General features: G+C 31.0%; 1 protein-coding gene across 1 annotated transcript; it reads left to right on the top strand.

The window, feature by feature from the left end:
* Positions 1–1,929: 1,929 nt before the first annotated feature.
* On the top strand, positions 1,930–12,388 carry LOC132753215 (copine family protein 1-like). Its single transcript, XM_060743659.1, has 5 exons — positions 1,930–2,324; positions 4,151–4,251; positions 9,856–9,972; positions 10,911–11,042; positions 11,675–12,388. Exons 1-5 carry the CDS (start codon positions 2,141–2,143, stop codon positions 11,978–11,980), a joined length of 840 nt encoding a protein of 279 aa, XP_060599642.1. The 5' UTR covers positions 1,930–2,140; the 3' UTR covers positions 11,981–12,388.
* Positions 12,389–20,034: the final 7,646 nt, after the last annotated feature.

The raw sequence follows: 20,034 nt of genomic DNA, 5'->3' as shown, positions 1-20,034 counted from the left end.
CCCTTGTGAATGTCACGCTCCATGATACTGTTAATTAAATTGAAAGTAATACATTTATTGATGTCGGAAATGATATTGCTACATTATTTACATTCTAAATATACATGGTTACAAAGTAGTACGCTTAACAATTTATATACATGTGTACTTTTACTCTATCAAACGTTGTGTTTAGCATGTTAAATTTCAATAAATGCTTAAAAAATTTATTCATGAGAAATGATTTGAAATAGTATTATAACCATTTCGATTATGGACGAGAAAGTTAACATATTCAAATCAAGACAATTTATACCTTTCGCATCCATAACATATTAATAAAAATGACATGCCGGTATTGTTTTTGTCATTTCAAATGCAAGAGCTTCTTCGTTTGAAATTGGTTTTTACTAACAAGTACAGCTTGGCCGTAAATGTTTTCCCGTCATTGTGTTTTTGTCTATGCTATATAATGTTCAAAAACTTACAATATTACAACAGTTTTGTAACCTATGTATGTAAAAACATTCTACAGCCATAAAGAATATAGTAAAATAGAATAAAATAGAATAAATACATGTAAAAAGCGGACTCGATTTTACTGAGTCTGTTCATGACAGATTATGAAAAGGCAGACATTTCTAACATAACAGCACTGGCTAAAAGTATGAATAATTTTCCACATCAAAATATTGAAATCGATGCTCCCGAAGGAACAAAACGGTATTAATGTACCAGAAACATATATATTATTCATAAAATAACACTTTTCAAATGTATTCAAATGATAGATAAATACGTCCTGAAGTGAGTGTTCCATTGTGGAATAGATATTTTACACAGAATTGGAAAATTCATCTTCAACACATGATCAACAAACTTTTTTTTTCATCGTTATTGTATTGCAATATCAGTAAATGTCCGACCTTTGACGCTTTCGAATAGTCTTCTGTTTACATATATATCTATTTCTTTGAATCATTTGTCAGTTTCTCAACGAATCCATTATCAATGCATTATTACAAAATATACAAATTAATAGTTGAAGAAAAGAAAATACAGTCAATTTTATGTTTGTTATTTTTCCATTATATCTTTATAACGACTCATATCATTGTTGCACAGAAATACTGCAACGGACTATTAATTAATAAATTAAGTCGGGAACACCAAACATAAAAAGGCTTTTAACAGCATACATTTTAAGAGGTGATAGACAAAACTAGGAAATCTATCAAGACGAGGCAGATTTTATTAAACTTTTAAAATGGAGGAAAAATCCGAAACCGTTAAATAAGCTTAATACTATAGCACTCAATTAAATATTAAAAGGGAAACCAGAGACTAACATTGCTAGGAACGGATCAAACGATTTCACTAACGGAGCAAACTTGGACATCGTTCAAGGAACATTGTAATCTATCATTAGCTTTTAAAATGAATGATATTGTTGAGCGGGAAAGATGTTTTTTACCCCGATAATGACCTTAGTATAATTATCTTATTTACACTTATTTTTACGTTAAGGATGACTTTTCAGACACATATTTTACTAATATTGGTATCAGTCAAATTTACTTTTAACATTATTTGCCTAATCTAAGTTTTTTTTTAAAGTTTTTCAATGTATAGCGAATTCAATAATTATAAACTTACTTTCAAAATGATTTATGTTTAAATTATCAGGTAACATGTCGTTTTGAAATAACAATAAACTTGATATTTTTTATTTTGTGACTTTGTAACCTCTCAAACTATTGTACCATAATTAGTGTATTCATGTTCAGTCAAACTTTTGTATCCTCTCCAACTATTATACCTCAATTAGTGTTTTCAAATTCTGAACCAATGTGCAGTCAAACAAATGAAAGTCTTACATTTATAATGAAATACCTTTAAACTTATCTTGATCTAACCATTCTACCCATCAGTAAGTTTATGTAGCTCAGTTATTTCAAAATAAAATACCATCGTGAGTGTGGTGTGTTTATATATGTAAATAAACATTGTTGATGTTTTTTTTTGCGTTGTATAAAATATTTACTGAAGGGAGTGTGAGCTCTGAAGTCAAATTGTAAATGTGTTTATATATAAAGTTTGTTGTTGTTATTTTTTCTTAATATAAATTCATACTGGATGGTGTGTGAGTTTTGAAGTAAATATGAACGATGGATTTGAAATGTGTGATAGTGTAAGTGGTAAGAGAATTGACGGAGATGTGGTACATTTTGGTTCGGAATCAGAAGAGGAGAATGATAATATAATACGCGATGAGTTTCATACCTTGGATGAGGTACAAGAAGCAATAAGGAAACAAGGACTAGAAACTTGTAACCTGATTTTCGGTAAATATGCAATATTACGTTCACTTATATTTCAATACAGTATGAAGTTGATGTATACGCAAAAGCAACAATTCTTTACAAAGACTGAACTGTCATGTTGTTAAAACTATATATGTGCAGTACTAATCTGACACATAGTGAAACATTTTATATATAGTCATAATTTTACATTTAGGCGGATATACTTTCTTTTATATAATTACTCATACAATAAATGTAAAGGCTGGCCATACAAGTTAAGCAATTAAGCAATATCTATATGGAATTTCGCAATTTTAGGCAATACTACAAAAGAATACTGAAAAGAATGATAACGAAAGTAACTTAAATGAGGGGAAATTTGCGACAATAAATTCAGAACACCGATAATAGTTAGTAATATACTCTTGTTTTGGTATAGTCATGAAGGTGTGATTGTGTGAATAAACCATAGCCAACGGGTAAATATGTGGTAAAACTTCATGATTACACTCTTCAGTGAACACTGGTTGGCTAACGATGAAATGAGAGCCTGTTTGATATTTAAATTTGATACTTAATAACAATAAAGTGGAGCACATTTAAATAAAAAATGAATTACGAAGTGTTATATTACAAGAAGAACATCTTGATTACTTTAATACGGTTTCATAAAAGTTAACATGACTAGAAACATTACTCAAGTAATAGAAAGAGCACTGAAACACGAGGTTATCTGATTTGTACGAGGGGGCGTAGCCCCCCGAGTATTAATCAGATTACCGAGTGTTTTGGTGTTCTTTCTCTTTTGTATCATAGTCAAACATAAAAACACGTTCCCTGTTGTTACAATATGAAACCCCGGCAAAAATGAACCAATGAACGAGCATCTAAATATGACATTTCTGTCGATTTCACTTTCACTGCCGTCACAATATGTAAACCCCAGCAAAAATGAGCCAATCAATGGGCATGCTCTGGAGTGCGGGTAACTAATACCCGCACTCCAGTTACCGCACGGTGCATGTATATGTATACGATTTAACCCTGACACATTTTCAACAGAAAGGTCTCCAAACTATGATACAAAAATATATATTGCAGTTAGTAAACAAGAGTAATCCCCCTTTAAATCAATAACATGTCCATGTTAATGACGCACTATGATTATCGTCAGATTAACACGTGTATCTGTTGTCAATTTGATTTTACGTAATGAAATTATTCATTTCTTTTTTGTTCAGTTGTATTTACTTATGAATTTAAGAAAAAACACAAAATGACTATTCAAAGTGAATCTATTCTTCGACTTCCTTTCCATTAAAACAACAACAATAAAATAATAATAAAAATAATAATAAAAATAATAATAATAATAATAATAATAATAATAATAATAATAAAATCATCTATTCTTTGACTTCCTTTCTATTAAAACAACAACAACAACAACAACAACAACAACAACAACAAATAATTATAATGATGATGGTGATGATAATAATAATGATAACAATGGCAATTATAATAGCAATATTTGTTTAGATGTTTTGAACTAACATTTTGTGACAATCGATTTCAGCTAAATGTTTAATATTTTTACTTTTACTGAGACATAAATTATCAGTTTAACATCCAATAATTTATATTTTCATTAATTTATAAGTCGTGTTCAGTTTACCGTACAATATTTTTTATTTTGTCTTCTTATAGGCCCTTAAACAACTGTGTTTAAGGTACAAGTCTGACTAATATAAGGCAGGGTTTGGATTGAGTATATGATATGAGTGCATTAACTTTATTAAATTATTATGTTTTTTTTAGCATGAACATCTGAACTAGTACTTCTAATTTCATTTGACAAACAGGTATAGACTATACAATGAGTAATAAAAGTCAAGGTTTGAAGACATTTGAGGGTAGGAACTTACACTCCATATCCGACACATTGATAAACCCGTATCAAAAGGTTAGCTTGACCTTTATTATCTTTTTTATTTTACTTTTGCTATCTAGTAAAAGGTCGAACTTAAATCTTATAATATATCATTATCGGTACATATGTTTAGATGCGAACACACATTTATCGCTTGAATGAACAAATATCTGGAAGAAAGTGAACTCTAGGAAGCAATTAAAACAGCAAAATCACATGAACATTGCAGACTCGGTTTGATTGAGTCCGTACATGAAGGATAATAAATAAGTGCAACATCCTTCACGCCCCTTAGCACCGACTTCAGCGGTACTCAGTTCTCAACACTTAAAAGTGCTGGACTCAACAAAATAGTCTTTATTAACACACACAACAGCCATTCCAGCAATAAAAGAGCCATCGGTGATAATAAATAACAATTTTTGCAGGTTTGAAAAAATGATTTTTAGGTTTAGTTACGGTTAAAATAACATTTCACAAATTTAATTTTAAAATACTGTACATTAATTTTATACCGTCACTAACATATTGGCTGCTAAACTATATCACCGAATTCAGACGTAACAGAGGTTAAAACCGTATACTTGCTTTGTTTGAAGACACAATAAACTATTTCAGGATGAACTTTATGTAACACGCTCAGATTCTTTCATCATATACATATTTTGCCGCATTGCAAAATAGCTTGCGAAATAAATCCTTGTCAACAAACCCAAAATAGTAAGATTGAAAAATTATTGAAAAAAGGATCAATATTTTCCCAGGAATACATATTCCTTTTGTCTCTCATAAAATCCAGATATTGGCCAAAAACAATATACTTTTAGGGTTTCTATACACCTTTTGTGTTGAACATTTAATGCTTAATAGAATTTCATATTAACTTTTATCTGCTACCTTATACGTTATGCATTTTCAAATTGGTATAAAATAACGGAAGTTAAAAAGTTTGACACTGAACTTTTATTTATTTTAAAACAATCAAAAAGAAATACATCAAACTAAAATGTAATTATAACTGTCAGTAAACTTTGATATGATCATATTTATGATATCTCAGTGTCATAACAAGCAGTTGTTTTACGTTGATAAATATTTACAATATACAACAACAACACATGTAATAATTTTTTACAGTTTCCTTTGGCAAATTTCACCATTTAAATCATCTGGAATGTAATTTTGTTTCCACTGGATATGCTATATATATTTATATTCCATTTTGAAGCTTAAATTTAACAAAACAGTAAAACATTAACATTTTCAACAAATTTACATGTAACGGAAGTTACGTCACGGATGTTAAGCATTAAGACCCATCATTTATTTCTAAGAAAACGATAATTTTCTTTCACATAACTCTTCAATTAAGTCCGTGATTTCATTTCCAAGTTTGTAAAGTCGTTTTCTTGACCCCGACGAATGTGGTTCTGGTACTTTCATTAAAATATCTCCAGCAGGGATCCACGCTATGTCTGCTTTTGATGGCCACCGAAAACTGATTTCCCTTGTCCCCACCTCTTCCATAAAATTAATCTTAAATTGATCAGCTGATGCATTGCTCTCACTAACCAGACCAATATACCATTCTTGTTCAAAAACTGCAGCACAAAAATCACCTTCTTCAACATGAACACATTTCTTTTCAGTTTCATTTATTTTGGCATCTGTATTACCAATATCTTTACTTGTACTTTCACCTGTCGAGACATTTGACTCTAATGCCTTTCGGATGCCTTTGACTTTCAGTCCAGTTTTACTATTTGTTTTTGACAATTCATGAACCGTCCAACCGCCGCATTCAGACGTAATTACATCGGATTTACAGTTGTTACAAGAGCATGACAAGTCGCGGCTCGCTATTGATGTATGGCCAATAGGAACAACAGCATGCAGCTTAAAAGTCCCTTTTACTGCTTTGATGTTTTCATTTCTATTTTTCAGGTCATCGGCTGTTGCTTCGTACAATTCTTGAGATACATAATAATATGTCACAGATGTTTCAGTATCAGACTGCTTTCTTGCCCAAGAATAGAAATCATGTGCATTCTGAATAATAACCTTGCCTTGCTTTACAGCCATGTCTGCGGAACGTTTAACACTTCCTCCAAGCCCATCACAAGGGCCTTTCCCGTGGCCACTTTCGAGGTAATCCCAGCATCCCCTGACTCCAAAAAGTGCTTCATGTCTTGTTAAGAACTCAAATATACTCTTATTACGATATTGAGAGGTTGGAGAATCCGTAAGATAGTGTATGTACTTCAAGTCTGGGTATTCGGATTTGATTATTGGAATCAAAGTTGACACCATAGAAACAACCATTGCTGCATTGTGTATATTAAGATCTGATATGCCTACGACACTTTTATGTGTTTTATTATGTGTCTTTGGAAAATACGCAACGCTGGTGTGTAAAGTCACTTGTTCGCTTGTCCAATAAGCTGATTGGACTTCATCAAGTGCTGAGCATGTAAAGTTTTCAGCAAAGTCCATCCATATAAGAACATGGCCATCTTCTAGATTTTCACGGAGATGCCGCATTTGACTATACTGATTCTTTACTCGGTGAACATGAGCCCGGAATTCTTTCACATCCTTTGTAAAAATTTCAACAAACTCCGCCTTCGTAATATAAGTCTGGACCTGCTTCCATTTCATTTTTCCAGATTCGTCAACTCGTTTCCACTCTGTATATGTGACGTGGGATTTCTGTATTTGTCCAAGTTTTTCTTGTATATCACCATCGGTGTTATTTTGAATAAAATTGTCAGGATTCTTAGTTCCTGCTATATCTTGAATTGCCTTGATTTTTAATGCAATATTCTGATGCCGCGAACACAAACACGTATTTCTGCAACAAAAGTTCACCAATAAGACGTGTTTTGGTCTCATATTACTAAAGGTTGATCTTGAAATCTTGATTTGTGGATTTTCTAATATAAATTTAGCGTGAAGATTGTGCAAGTAGTCCGTCAATATTCGCTTTTGGTGCTTCTGCTTCTGATCTCTTTTTCCTGGCATAGTGATACAATTATCCTCACGTTGAAAAAAATCATGAACTTTTGTTTTAACAACCTGACTTCTACCTGAATTTTTCTTTTTGTAACTTGCATTCATTCGCTTTCTACTAATACCAAGCATTTTCCCAAATGCCCGCACACATCTATACTTCTTTGCAATTTTAAGTTTACAGTTCTTCAAAGCATTTGTTTCCTTGATTTCTGCGTTTAATACATGAAACTGTAGAAGTTTTTTCTTTAGTTGTGTGTGTTTTTTAGGGGTTAATCCCGAATCTCTTAAATCAATATTTGCCTTTGTGTTTGGTGTTAGCATGTCAGTTGTGTCATCGAATGGGGTATTTTTCCTCGGTGTTTCACTTGTATTAGGCCTTTGAATGTCATTTGTATCATTTGAACAATTTAGCCTTTCAGCATTACTTGACATCACTTGGCTGATTTCACTTGCAGCTATTTGCAGGTCTGTGTTGCATGTGTTCTGTCTTAATTCCGGTGTTTTGTTTTTAGTTTGCCGTGCTCTCTCTAACCGTTTCTGTATTCTTTTTTTCTCTTTCTTTAGTTGTGCATTCATTAATTCAAGGTCTTTGATCTGCTTTTCAGCTTTTCCTAATTCGTTACACAGCATACTTTTTCCAGTTCTAGAGCATCTGTTTTGCTTGAAATCGAGTTTTATTGTCAGACAACCATTATTGTTATTTCTTGTTTGCACTGTTTCTGTGTTTAAAATTGCATTTCTATCATTTTGTTTCTTTTCATAGTGTTTCTTTACTCTTTTCAGCGTTTCTTTACGTCGTTTTTTTACTTCTGTCTCACTTAGAAGAGCTACTGGTATATATGCTTTTCGTTTTCTCTCCCTTTCTTTCTTGGCATAGCTTCCAGATTCTTTTTTCTTTTTCTCCCTGTACTTTTTCTGGATTTCTGCCCTTGACAAAGGCATCCTGAAATATATAATAATAGAGGCTTAGTAAATTATGAAAATATCCAGCTCAATTTAATTGATACAAGGTTATAAACAATAATGTTATAAATTAACTTCCGTTACATTTTGCGTTATTATTTTGTGTTTAAAACCCATCAATTGCTATAATCTTATACTGAAATGAAATACTAAGCAAATATTTCAGAGCTTAATGTACATTTAAAATGATAAACTGAACTCAGAAAGAAGTATTATCATTCAATATGACCATGGTTTGTTTTTGTTTTAACTTCCGTTACATGCAGATATCATCAAGGTCCAAAGATGATTCCTCGTCACGTATACAGGTTTTCAATGAATTTGTATGGGTATAAACAAACATCGTACAGTAAAATGTATATATATTTAAAAAACTAAGCACAATATACTTCTTAAAATCAAATATTATCAATTGTACGTTTTTGATTAACTTCCGTTACATGTTTGTTTACCAATAATGTTTTTGTTTTTAAAGGCTAAATAATCATCAACGGGCTGATTTAGAATATAATTTTGTTGTACAATGTGTATTACGAAACATCATAATAATACAACAATAATATTTATCAATACAAACAAGATATAGAGTATAAATAATAAATGTTTACTGACCTTCAGACAAATCTGCCGAGTCGCTGAAAAACGATAACCTTTCAATGTCAAACCGCATTTACTACGACGTCATAATTTTGTTTGTGACGTAAGCAATGTACACGCAGTCAATTTGTAATGCTATCGGCTTAATTGCACAGTACAAATTATCGATTTTATAACGGAAGTTAATAATCACGGAAGTTAAAAAACAGAACAATTACCGTGCTTTTTCTTAAAAAAAACAAAGTGAAATAAAACAAGTATGTGTTTTTGTGAAGAAGGCAAGCTATCCGTTATTTAAACTTAGAATATCAACCGGTATGTATGATAAGTAAGAATTTTTTTTGTTGTCACGGCAGTTAATTGACTTTTCAACTGTTTTCACTCTCGCCTAAAAATAACGAAATGATATTCAATATATATTGATTATCATGTTTTTACCCGTTTTATATGTTTGATTGGTAGTTTAACGCAAAATTAAAGGTCTTATTTCGTCTATACGCGAATTAGCGCATATGCTCTAGACATCTTCTTTTTTGATAACGGAAGTTAAGAGCATTTTGGCGACATTACAAACTCGCTTTACACAAAGAGAATGGTGTGAATAATTTTATTTAATGTGATGAAAAATCAAGAAGGACTCTTCAGCCAAAGTTTAAAATATTTCTTTTTTGTTGAAAGCAATTTAATTATTCTTAAACTATTCTGTTGAGATGTAACCCATTCAAGCGACATGGGAAAATGTATAAATAGATGTACTATGTAGCTCTATTATTGACTTATTTCATCTGAACTGTTCAATAAAAATGATCTGCAATTTTGAGTAATAGGCCAAAGTTTGTATCAAACAAATTAAAGTTGCATTTTCGTGCATTTTTGTTGAAATCACACATAAAGACACACAGACGTACAAATGGCGCGTAATTTTCTGGAATGGCTGACTTGTATTTTAGCTGAAAGCTTCTTAAAGACGCAGTATGACATATATCCAATTCCCATAGTTTCTTTTAATCTCAGCGATGCGGCTTTATATTTTTTCTTTGGCAAATTTGGGAATTTTCATTTCAGGTAATGTGTATACTCGGTGAGACACTAGAACCTTTCGATGAAGACGGTATAATTCCTGTTTTTGGTTTTGGAGACAAAAAATGCCGGGACAAATATGTATTTGAACTAAAACCAGGTGTTAGTATTTTCAAACCAAATAGTTTCGACAAAATAGAACTATCTAAATGTTTAATAATCTATGAATTATACACGTTTAAAAATAATCGTCAAAAACTACTTTAAACGTACTGAGAAATAATCTGGCGTGTACCTTAAATTGCCTTTATTGGTTTAAATTATATATATGCACTGCGTATATAAACAATCAAAGGGGAATAACTCTCCTTGGGATTGCTGTTTAACATTGTTACAATGCCCTCCCTTTAATATGTCGTAAATGTAGAAAATAGTAAACAAAGTAGCATTTTGAATTCCATATGAAATACTTATTCACCACAATTACACCAATTGTCAACATAGAAATATGAGCAGAGATAAATCATCTTTATGACAAATGAGTATTTTTTGAAAACTGTTACAAGATATTAAATATTTAAAGTTTTTGTGAAAGAAAAATGATAGCATTTCTGAGGCATAGTGGGCCTTTAATCACAGCGTATAGAGAAGAAATATCCACTTTGTTGTTAAGTAAGATGATATAGAATACAAAGAGGATATTCAAGTTTTTTTCTCTCTATAAATACAGGATTTATTGTCATCGAGTGGTATGAAAATGAATATTTCATGAGTGGCGGTAGCTACAGGTGAATATGATAATTTCACACCACAAGACAATTAATCCCATATTATAGAATTTTTTTTGAGTTTTCTGTTTATACTTTTATATTAAATACTTTTTTCTTTATTGACCTTAATATCTGAAATACTCCCCTTTAATTTTGTCTATTGTCTGAATTTAGAGGCAAGACACCAATGAAAATACGGAAAATATGTTTCACTGAAATAAAAAATATTTTTACAGTTAAAATACGGAAAATGAAAATACAAGTACGCATTTTATTTCATCAATATTTTTCAATATTTAATTTATCAGTATATATTTAAACAAATAACAGACCAAGTGTGAAGGATTTAGCGATGTGTTAGATGTATACAATGAAGTTACACCTACAATTAAACTTGGCGGACCAACCAATTTTGCACCATTGATTGAGAAAGCTATTGAGATCGTTAGAGAGACAAATGAAGTAAGACCTTGATCTTTGCTTAATAAAAGTTGTGTGAACGAAAACCTTTATTTTCGGTTCTTTCCATCAAACTGAAGCAAAGGATATTACAGATGCAAAATCTAAATTAGTATATGCATATCAAGATTGTCATTCGCTACAGAATTACAAGAAACTATTTATTTGTTTTGTTAAAAGGCTTTTTATAGTATTTATGTTCATCAATCTTTATTTTACCGACATTCACATTACTTTTTTTCGTATGTCCAATAAAAGTCTATAATACCGTCTTTGCCATTTGAAGCTGATTAAAGCTGCTTCAAAGTCACGTGATAATACTGCTTCCCTCTCAGTTGATTGTGAGAATTTGATATTTGAATGATTGCACCAACGCAGTGTTTCGTTCAAGACATATTTAGTTCTGGTTCATTTTTTTTAATTGAAATAAAGTCCGTCTTTTGTTTATAAATTAATTATGTTTTTAATTATGGATTATGAGCATGTAAGATGCTTAACAGTTGAAAAAAGTAGCGCTGTAGTGTGTCGTAAAGGTGGCAAAATGTAAACAAAGTGATATTTTGACTTCCATATATTGAAATTTCGTTTATATTTATTTATTGGTATTTATCGTACGATTTCCTTTATCTTTTCAGTATCACATACTTGTAATTGTTGCCGACGGTCAGGTTTCCAGTGAAGAAGCGACAAAGAAAGCTTTAATAGAAGCATCGCATTATCCCATCTCTATAGTAGTTGTTGGTGTCGGCGATGGTCCTTGGGGATCAATGAAAACTTTTGACGATGGACTTACTGAAAGAAAGTTTGATAATTTCCAGTTTGTAAATTTTCACGAAGTAATGAACAAAGCAGAAAATCCAGAAGCTGCCTTCGCACTTAATGCATTGATGGAAATACCAGAACAATATAAGTACTTAAAACAGGCAGGCCTTATACAATAATCAAAGATGATTGTTGATCCTTTTCTTCATTTTGATGTATTAACCCGTAATCTGCTTAATTTTTATAATGAATTTGTCCAGCTTTAAATTTGGAACAATTCATTCAAAGAATAAGGGAATTAGATATCAAAATAGAAAAACTGAGCAACCAAAAGTATAGAACCCGGTCAAATTGCATGGATGTACAGACTGACCTTGCTCAATACTTGTGGTCAAGGCTAGTCACTTCCGGCAAAAGCAGGCTAAGGGTTAATGAAGCTGTTGTAAATATTATATAGTATATCAATAACAAAATAGAAACTTTATTTTTTTCTGCTTTAGTGCAGATTTAATTTTGTATTATGTAATTACATTCAGAAGGTCATTATGCCTCTCCCTTTTATAAGAGGTGTTAATACAGACAAATTATTTTTCAAAAATACAATCCATGAGCCTTGATACTGTAAATGGCATAAGTATTGATGCTGTTAATGGCACTAGCATTGGTGCTGTAAATGGCATAAGCCTTGATGCTATTCATTTATATGTGTTGTTGCTGTAAATTGTATGAAATTGATGCTGTAAATGGGTTATATCTTTAGGGATACACAACATTATTCGTGTACTTTAAGAAAGTTTGAAAAGTATAGGTTTTATATACACTAGACTAGTGTCTTAGTTTATAACTATTCATATTGAAAACTACACATATAAAATTTCTACGAAACAACAGAAGGTGGACAGTTACAGAGAAAGTATTTTTGTAATGTAATTTCTCCATAATTGATACAGGATGTTTAGATATGTGTATTCATTATTTATAAGTAAATTAAATAAACCAGAGCATATATTGCCTGATTGTTGTGTTTTTTTTCTCTCCACAATCAAGTTTTCACTTTTTAAACTCGGTTTTCCAACTAAGTAAAATAATTTAAAATGGTCAGTTGTTAGAGAAATTTTTATATAATGAACCTTTCATTTACCTTTTTGAGTATTTCTTTCTGCGTTTATAAAATCGTAACATGAAAGAGGTAATTGAGAGAATCCCAGTCTTTATACATTGACAGGAATTTAATACAAATTTTGAAAAAACAAAACAAAAAAAAAAACATTTTGTATCAGTTCTTTATGGTTTGAAATTTTGAAATTGCATTGTATTTCAGGAAACTTTTCACCAATCCCTTCTTTGAAATTTACAATATTTCATTAAATTTTGTAGATTATAATTACGATAACTACGAATTTCATCCTTTATCATATTTTTCATATTGGTTGAAAATATAAGGAAAATTCAATGATCGTACCGAAAAAATCACAACGGATGCATCATAGCAAAAAAATAAAAACGGCCTTACTGCTGATAAACAATAAACATTTCATATGTATTCACCACAGCAGCTCTGTCACTAATAAAAGGTATTGTATAATTAGTATAAGTAATAGTTCACAGTGTAATGGAAACCCGTTTAGTATCGGAAAATTTTGTTTGTTTGTTTGTTTTGGGTTTTACGTCACATCGACACAGTATAGGTCATATCGCGACGTTCCAGCTTTACTGGTGGAGGAAGACCTCAGGTGCCCTTCCGTGCATTATTTCAGGCACGAACGGGCACCTGAGTAGAACCACCGACGTTCCGTAAGCTAGCTGGATAGCTTCCTCACATGAAAGAATCCAAAGTCCCTGTCGGGATTCGAACCAACAGCGGTGAGGGGCAAGTGGTTTGAAGTCAGCGACCTTAATCACTCGGCCACGGACGCCCCTGTATCGGAAAATAAACGATTAGTAATATTTATCAAAGTTCACTGAAGGGACAAAGAAAAGATGAGATCATGGACATCTCAAGCTATACAGTTTGTCCCTTGAGTTTTTGGCAATAATTAATTAATATGGATTGAGTATAATGTGGAATGCTTATTATTGAAGCAGTATAGGATCACACGTGGCTCAGATCACATTTGTCACACCGGTGTGTGACAGTTGTACTCGTGTGTTTACACGAATTCACCAAAGTTTTACAATCACTTGCTACCATAGGAAAATATGAATTCATACCAATCATGGTTTTCAAAAGGGAGGTAATAGATTTTTTTGCAACTTATAGTTTCATTTTGATTGGTGTTTGGTGCTGGGATGTTATTGCGCATGCGTCAAAATGGTAGCACTTTTTTGAAAACGGTTAAAAAATTTGTGAAAAAATGGATTTAAAGTTGTTTTTCTAGTGATTTTGGATTTGATTTATAGTTGAAAATGGATATGATTAAGTAAAGTTTATATAGTATGGGAAATAAAAAACGGAAGAATAGAAATAGCAGTGGATATGACGTTGAAGAAATCAACAATAGAAAGGTATCTAAACAAAGAGGCCCGTCTGGTGATTTAGACATAAATATTTCTGTGAGCGACATACTTAACCAGACTAATTCCGTTCTATATGATGATGATGATAATAGTGTATTTGACATAAATTCAAAAGCAAAAGTTTCCGAGAAAATGGCGTCAAATGAAAAAGAACCAACAAACAAGGATATTATGAAATGTTTAAATGGAATAAGTGACAGATTATGTGCAGTGGAGAAAAAACTTAGTGCTTTTGACCAGATTGAGAAACAAATTTCTAGTTTTGAAAAAGAGCTTAAGTCAATATGGGTGGCTATTGATGATAGGGCAAAGAAGGTAGAAGAGCGAGTGGCCAAAATGGAGGATAACATTGAAAGCACAGACATAAGTTCAGCCATATTAGCGGGTAAAGTAGATGAACTTGAAAAGGCTCGGGACAGTATGAGAGAGGAGGTGTCTTATCTTAAATCTCAATCAATGAGGAATAACCTCATTTTCACTAATGTACCGGAAGACAACTCCAGTGGTAACAAAACGACGGAAATAACCGAGCGTAAACTACGGAAACACCTCCAGGACGCCTTGAAGGTTGCCAAGGAGACTATAGTTGCCAAATTTACTTTTTTCAAAGACCGCGAGCTTATTAGAAGACAGTGGAAAAATTTGAATGACACACCTTATAAAATGTATGAACAATTTCCACAGGAAGTGATCGAAAAGCGTAGGAGACTAGTGCCAAGAATGAAGGCCGCCAGGGAGAAGGGGCAAAGGTCATGGATTGCTTATGATACGCTGTTCATCGACGGTAAGCCTGTCCGGGAGTAGGGGTGCGCCGGAGGTGAGCTAGCTATCTTGTCATGGAACGTGCATGGGTTAACATCTGACAAAAAAGCTCATAAAGACTTTGTAGATATTATTTCAAGTCACGATATATGTTTTTTATATGAATCTTGGACAAATTCTAGTAGTAATGTTTCTTTGAATGGGTATATTTCATTCAATTTCTATAGAAAATTTCAAAATAGGGGTGCGCGAAGATGCAGTGGTGGGGTTATTTTGTATTTTAAAGAGCATTTAAAAGAAGGTATACAATTAATAAAAAATCACCATGATACAATCATTTGGCTTAAACTTGATCGTAATTTTTTCAATACTAAAGAAGATATTTATGTGTGTGGTGTATATATATGGGGTGCAGACTCACCTGCGTACAATACTTTAAATGTTGATTTGTTTGATTTATTAGAAAATGATATATTTTTATACGACAATTTAGGGGCTGTGTACATTCTTGGAGATTTCAATAGTAGAGTAGGAAATAAGCATGACTTTATTATACATGCTACTTTGAATAATGTTTTTGATGATATAGATTATGACCCCGATAATAGTTCATGCAGGGCCTCAATAGACTGTAAACATAACAGCCATGGTATAAGATTATTAGATCTTTGTAAATCATCATGTTCACGAATAGTTAACGGTCGTATCGGGGACACATATCATCATACCTTTATTTCACATAACGGGGCATCTGTTATAGACTATTTATTATGAAATGAACGCATTTTTCACTGATCAATAATTTTAGAATATAATTGTCATTCAATGAATGGAGCGATCATGCTCCCTTACAATTGAAAATATCATGCAACAATACACCTGATAAAGATATTATATTTACAGAAATGAAATACAAATGGAATGATGTATATAAACAACAGTTTAGATCAGGAGTCATTGCTAATTTACCATTATTTAATAATATTGTTAATGATTTAGACAATAACAGTCGACAGTCTGTCAATAATGCACTTAATAGTTTTACAGATGTATTGCGAAATGTTAGTGACCCATTATTTTCAAAAACATGTCAGTTTAAAAATGTTCATTGTTTTGAAGAAGAAAGTTGTATTAAGCATGCTGATTGGTTTGATGTAGAATGTAGGAATGCACGTAATAAGTATTTAGAATCTTTAAGGTTGTTTAATATCTCAAAGACAGATTATTTTAGAATAAGATTGTGTGAAAATAAGTCATTTTTATAAAAGTATTGTTAGAAAAAAGAAAAGCTTACATTACAGAAAGAAAATGTCTGAGATAGAAAATTTAAAGAAAGGTAAACCTAGAGATTTTTGGAAATATTTTAAAAAGAAATCGAACAATTTTGGAAAAAATATTACAATTGAACAATTTAAAGAATATTTTTCTAATATAAGTAACGACTTATTTGCTTGTTGCAATGAGGAGGCTAATCAGTTTTGTCATAATAATGATTTTATGAAGTCAAATGATATTTTTCCAGAATTAGACCAACCAATTACAGTTTGTGAAATTTTAACTGCTGTAAAATCACTAAAGCGTAACAAAGCGTATGGTAGCGACTGCTTATTAAACGAGTATTTTATTGAAAGTATAGATATTTTATCGGCTCATATTTGTGATTTATTTAATGGTATTTTAGATTCGGGTTATTTCCCCGAGAAATGGACAGAGGGTATTATAATCCCTTTGCATAAAAAAGGTTGTCACGATGACGTAAATAATTACAGAGGTATTACTCTTGTTAGTTGTATGTCAAAATTGTTTACTACTGTTATTAATAATCGAATTGAGAAATTTTGTAACGAACATAACACTATTTCGGATGCTCAATTCGGATTCCGTAAAGGAAGGTCTACTGTAGATGCTATGTTTGTACTTATGTCATTAGTTGAAAAATATTTAAATGAAAATAAAAGATTATATGTTATATTTGTTGATATGATGAAGTGTTTTGATTCCATTGATAGAAATGGTTTATGGTTAAAAATGTATAATTTTGGAATACAGGGTAAATTATTGAGAATTGTTCGTGATATGTACCAGAAAATTAAGTCTTGTGTTAAACTTTGTTCAAGTTATTCTGAATATTTCCAATATGCTGTTGGTTTTCGTCAAGGGGAGGTAATGTCCCCTCTACTATTTTCAATTTTTGTAGAAGACATCGAATTGTATCTTCAAAACAATCCCGACTCAGGTTTAATACTAGATGATATTGTTTTAATACTTTTACTTTTTGCAGATGATATGGCAATTATAGGCAAAAGCCCTGAGGAAATACAGGAACTATTAGATCTTTTGTATTTATATTGTAACAACTGTGGCCTTAAAGTAAATACAACAAAAACTAAAATAATGGTATTTAGAAAAAGAGGTCGTATTTTACCAACTGAGCAATGGAACTATAATGGCCTAAATATTGAAGTAGTTAATGATTTTAATTATCTTGGGACAGTTTTTAATTATACGGGCAATTTTACATTAAATCAGGAATATCTGAGTGGTAAAGCTTTGAAGGCAATGAATGTACTTCTTTGTAAATTGAAAGAATTTGACCTTTCTCCCAGAACATTATGTCAGTTATTTGACTCATTTGTTTCATCGATATTAAATTATTCATGTGAAATCTGGGGATATACTAAGTCTAAAGAGCTAGAAAGAATACATTAAAAATTTTGTAAAAGGTTATTAAGAGTTCAACCTAACACCTGTAATGCTAGTGTATACGGCGAGCTGGGAAGATATCCCTTATATATTCATAGGTTTGTAAGGATAATAAAATACTGGTTAAAAATTGTAGAAACTGATAACATAATCCTTAAGACAGTATATAATCAAGCTTTGTATGATAGCAAGAATGGTCATAAAAACTGGGTTTCAAATGTAAAAAAGCTTTTGAATGATTATGGATTTTCATATGTTTTTGATAATGTTAATATTATTGACAAAAAAATATTTTTATTTGAATTTAGAAGTCGCGTTATTGATTCTTTTAAACAGGAATGGTATGCTACCTTAGATAATAGTTCTGTATTGTATATGTACAAAAATGTTAAATGTAGTTTTGAGTATGAACTTTATTTGGATATCTTGCCAAGATGTTTTAGATTTTATTTCTGTAGATTAAGAATGAGTACTTTGTCTTTGAGAATACAAACTGGCAGATATTCTAGAAATAGAATTGTTAGAGAGGAAAGGTATTGTGTATGTTGTAATGCCTCAGACATTGAAGATGAATTTCATTTTGTTTGTATGTGTCGTTGTTATGCAGAGTTAAGAAAAAAATATTTGAAAATTAAATATACCAGAAATCCATCAGTTTATAAATTTTTACAATTATTGAACTCAAATAGTAAATATGAATTAATTCAGTTATCCAAATTTGTTAAAGAAGCACTTGCTTTGAGAAACACACTGTTAAATGTTGAGCGTTAAACATCATTATTGCTCATTCTCCTGTTTGTATGTCTTTACTTTTTTAATTTGTAGTATACATATTTATTATTTCATTTTCTTGTTACTAGATAAATTAAGATTAAGAATTTTGAAAATGTCATACTTGCTATTACCATTATATTGACGCTATGCTTGTAAATATTATTGTATTATAGATGATGTACAATGTACAAATCTTAATAAAGTATCTGTTCTGTTCTGTTCTGTTCTGCTGTTATTGTCTACTGGAATAAGTGTTATTATTAAGTGAGAGAAGTTTAAAAAAATACAAGTCCTAAACTCGAATTTGCACAATGAGTATGAACAGAGCACGCAATTTTGAAATAATTTTGTTATAGCGATAACTAATTGTTTGAAAAATGTTCGTATTTCTGTGTTTTATAGAGCTCCAGTTAGGGCCAAAATCTTAATATATAAAGATTGATTTTTTTTACATATTAATATCAATTGTTCAAGAAACTCTTTATTTTTCACGTCTGCAATTTTTGTAAGCACGGAATATATTTTGAATTGTTTTTTATCAATAAATCAATGGTAACAATCTTGGTATGACGCAGAAAATATAAATAAAAGATAATTTAAAATGCATTATACCAAAACTTTGTTGGCATTCTTGACATGTCCTAAATAAAGAATTACTATTGTAAGTAAATAATTACCTTTGTATGTCTACCACTGCTTCTATATAAATATTTTATATTGTTCTGCGTTCATCAAAATGTTATGCTAATTATATGACAAAATAGAATGATAATAACTTTATTGTGCTTCGAGGAAACTAGTTATTTCGTAACAATAAATATTAAAACCATTTCTTTTTGAATTGTAGGCTTAGGCCATAATTGATGAGAACAAAACGCATTAAATTTCCACGTCTTTTGACGATTTGAATATAATAAACGCAATAACCAATATCAAATATTCACACAAAAATCGACCAAATGCTTTGGTAAATACAGCATTTTTTATTTTATCTTACATTATGTCTTTATAGTAATTTGCGATGCCAATATTTTAATTGCAGGCCATTATTTCTTGCAACAAGGTAATCGTAGAATTTATTACATGGATCATAAAATATCAATATATTATGGTAAATTTTTCCTGCAAGTATTATTCAGTCTGATACATTCTATAAACGTATTTTTACTAATTTACATCTGCTTTAAAATAGTTTGAATAATAAAATGCTCAAAAAATGACATTGTGTTGACCTCTAGTTAGAGACTACCTAACGATATAATATTTTATTTATTTAAAGTAACATATATATAGAACATCTTCACTTTTTCAACTTGTAAAACTACGTGTTCAGACAAATTAGCGTCTGTCCCAACAAACAGTTGTTTTCTTTACCGTGTACATTTGTTATCTGTTAAACTATTTGTTAAATGCAATGCAATGTAAAACACCAAAGCAAGAACAAAAAACATTACATGAGGTTTGTGTCATCAAAGAG

The sequence above is a fragment of the Ruditapes philippinarum genome, unplaced genomic scaffold (assembly GCF_026571515.1).
Source record: "Ruditapes philippinarum isolate M1 unplaced genomic scaffold, ASM2657151v2 ctg1081_1_1_1_1, whole genome shotgun sequence".
Lineage (NCBI taxonomy): Eukaryota > Metazoa > Mollusca > Bivalvia > Venerida > Veneridae > Ruditapes > Ruditapes philippinarum.
Note: the sequence above shows the minus strand (reverse complement) of the source record. Positions and strands in the feature narration are given on the sequence as shown.

Bases quoted from the DNA above. Each gene is read 5' to 3' on its own strand.
- LOC132753215 (XM_060743659.1), top strand. From the start codon at position 2,141: ATGAACGATGGATTTGAAATGTGTGATAGTGTAAGTGGTAAGAGAATT. The intron at 2,325-4,150 runs GTAAATATGCAA...TTTGACAAACAG, and splicing joins AACTTGTAACCTGATTTTCG to GTATAGACTATACAATGAGT. The intron at 4,252-9,855 runs GTTAGCTTGACC...TTTTCATTTCAG, and splicing joins TGATAAACCCGTATCAAAAG to GTAATGTGTATACTCGGTGA.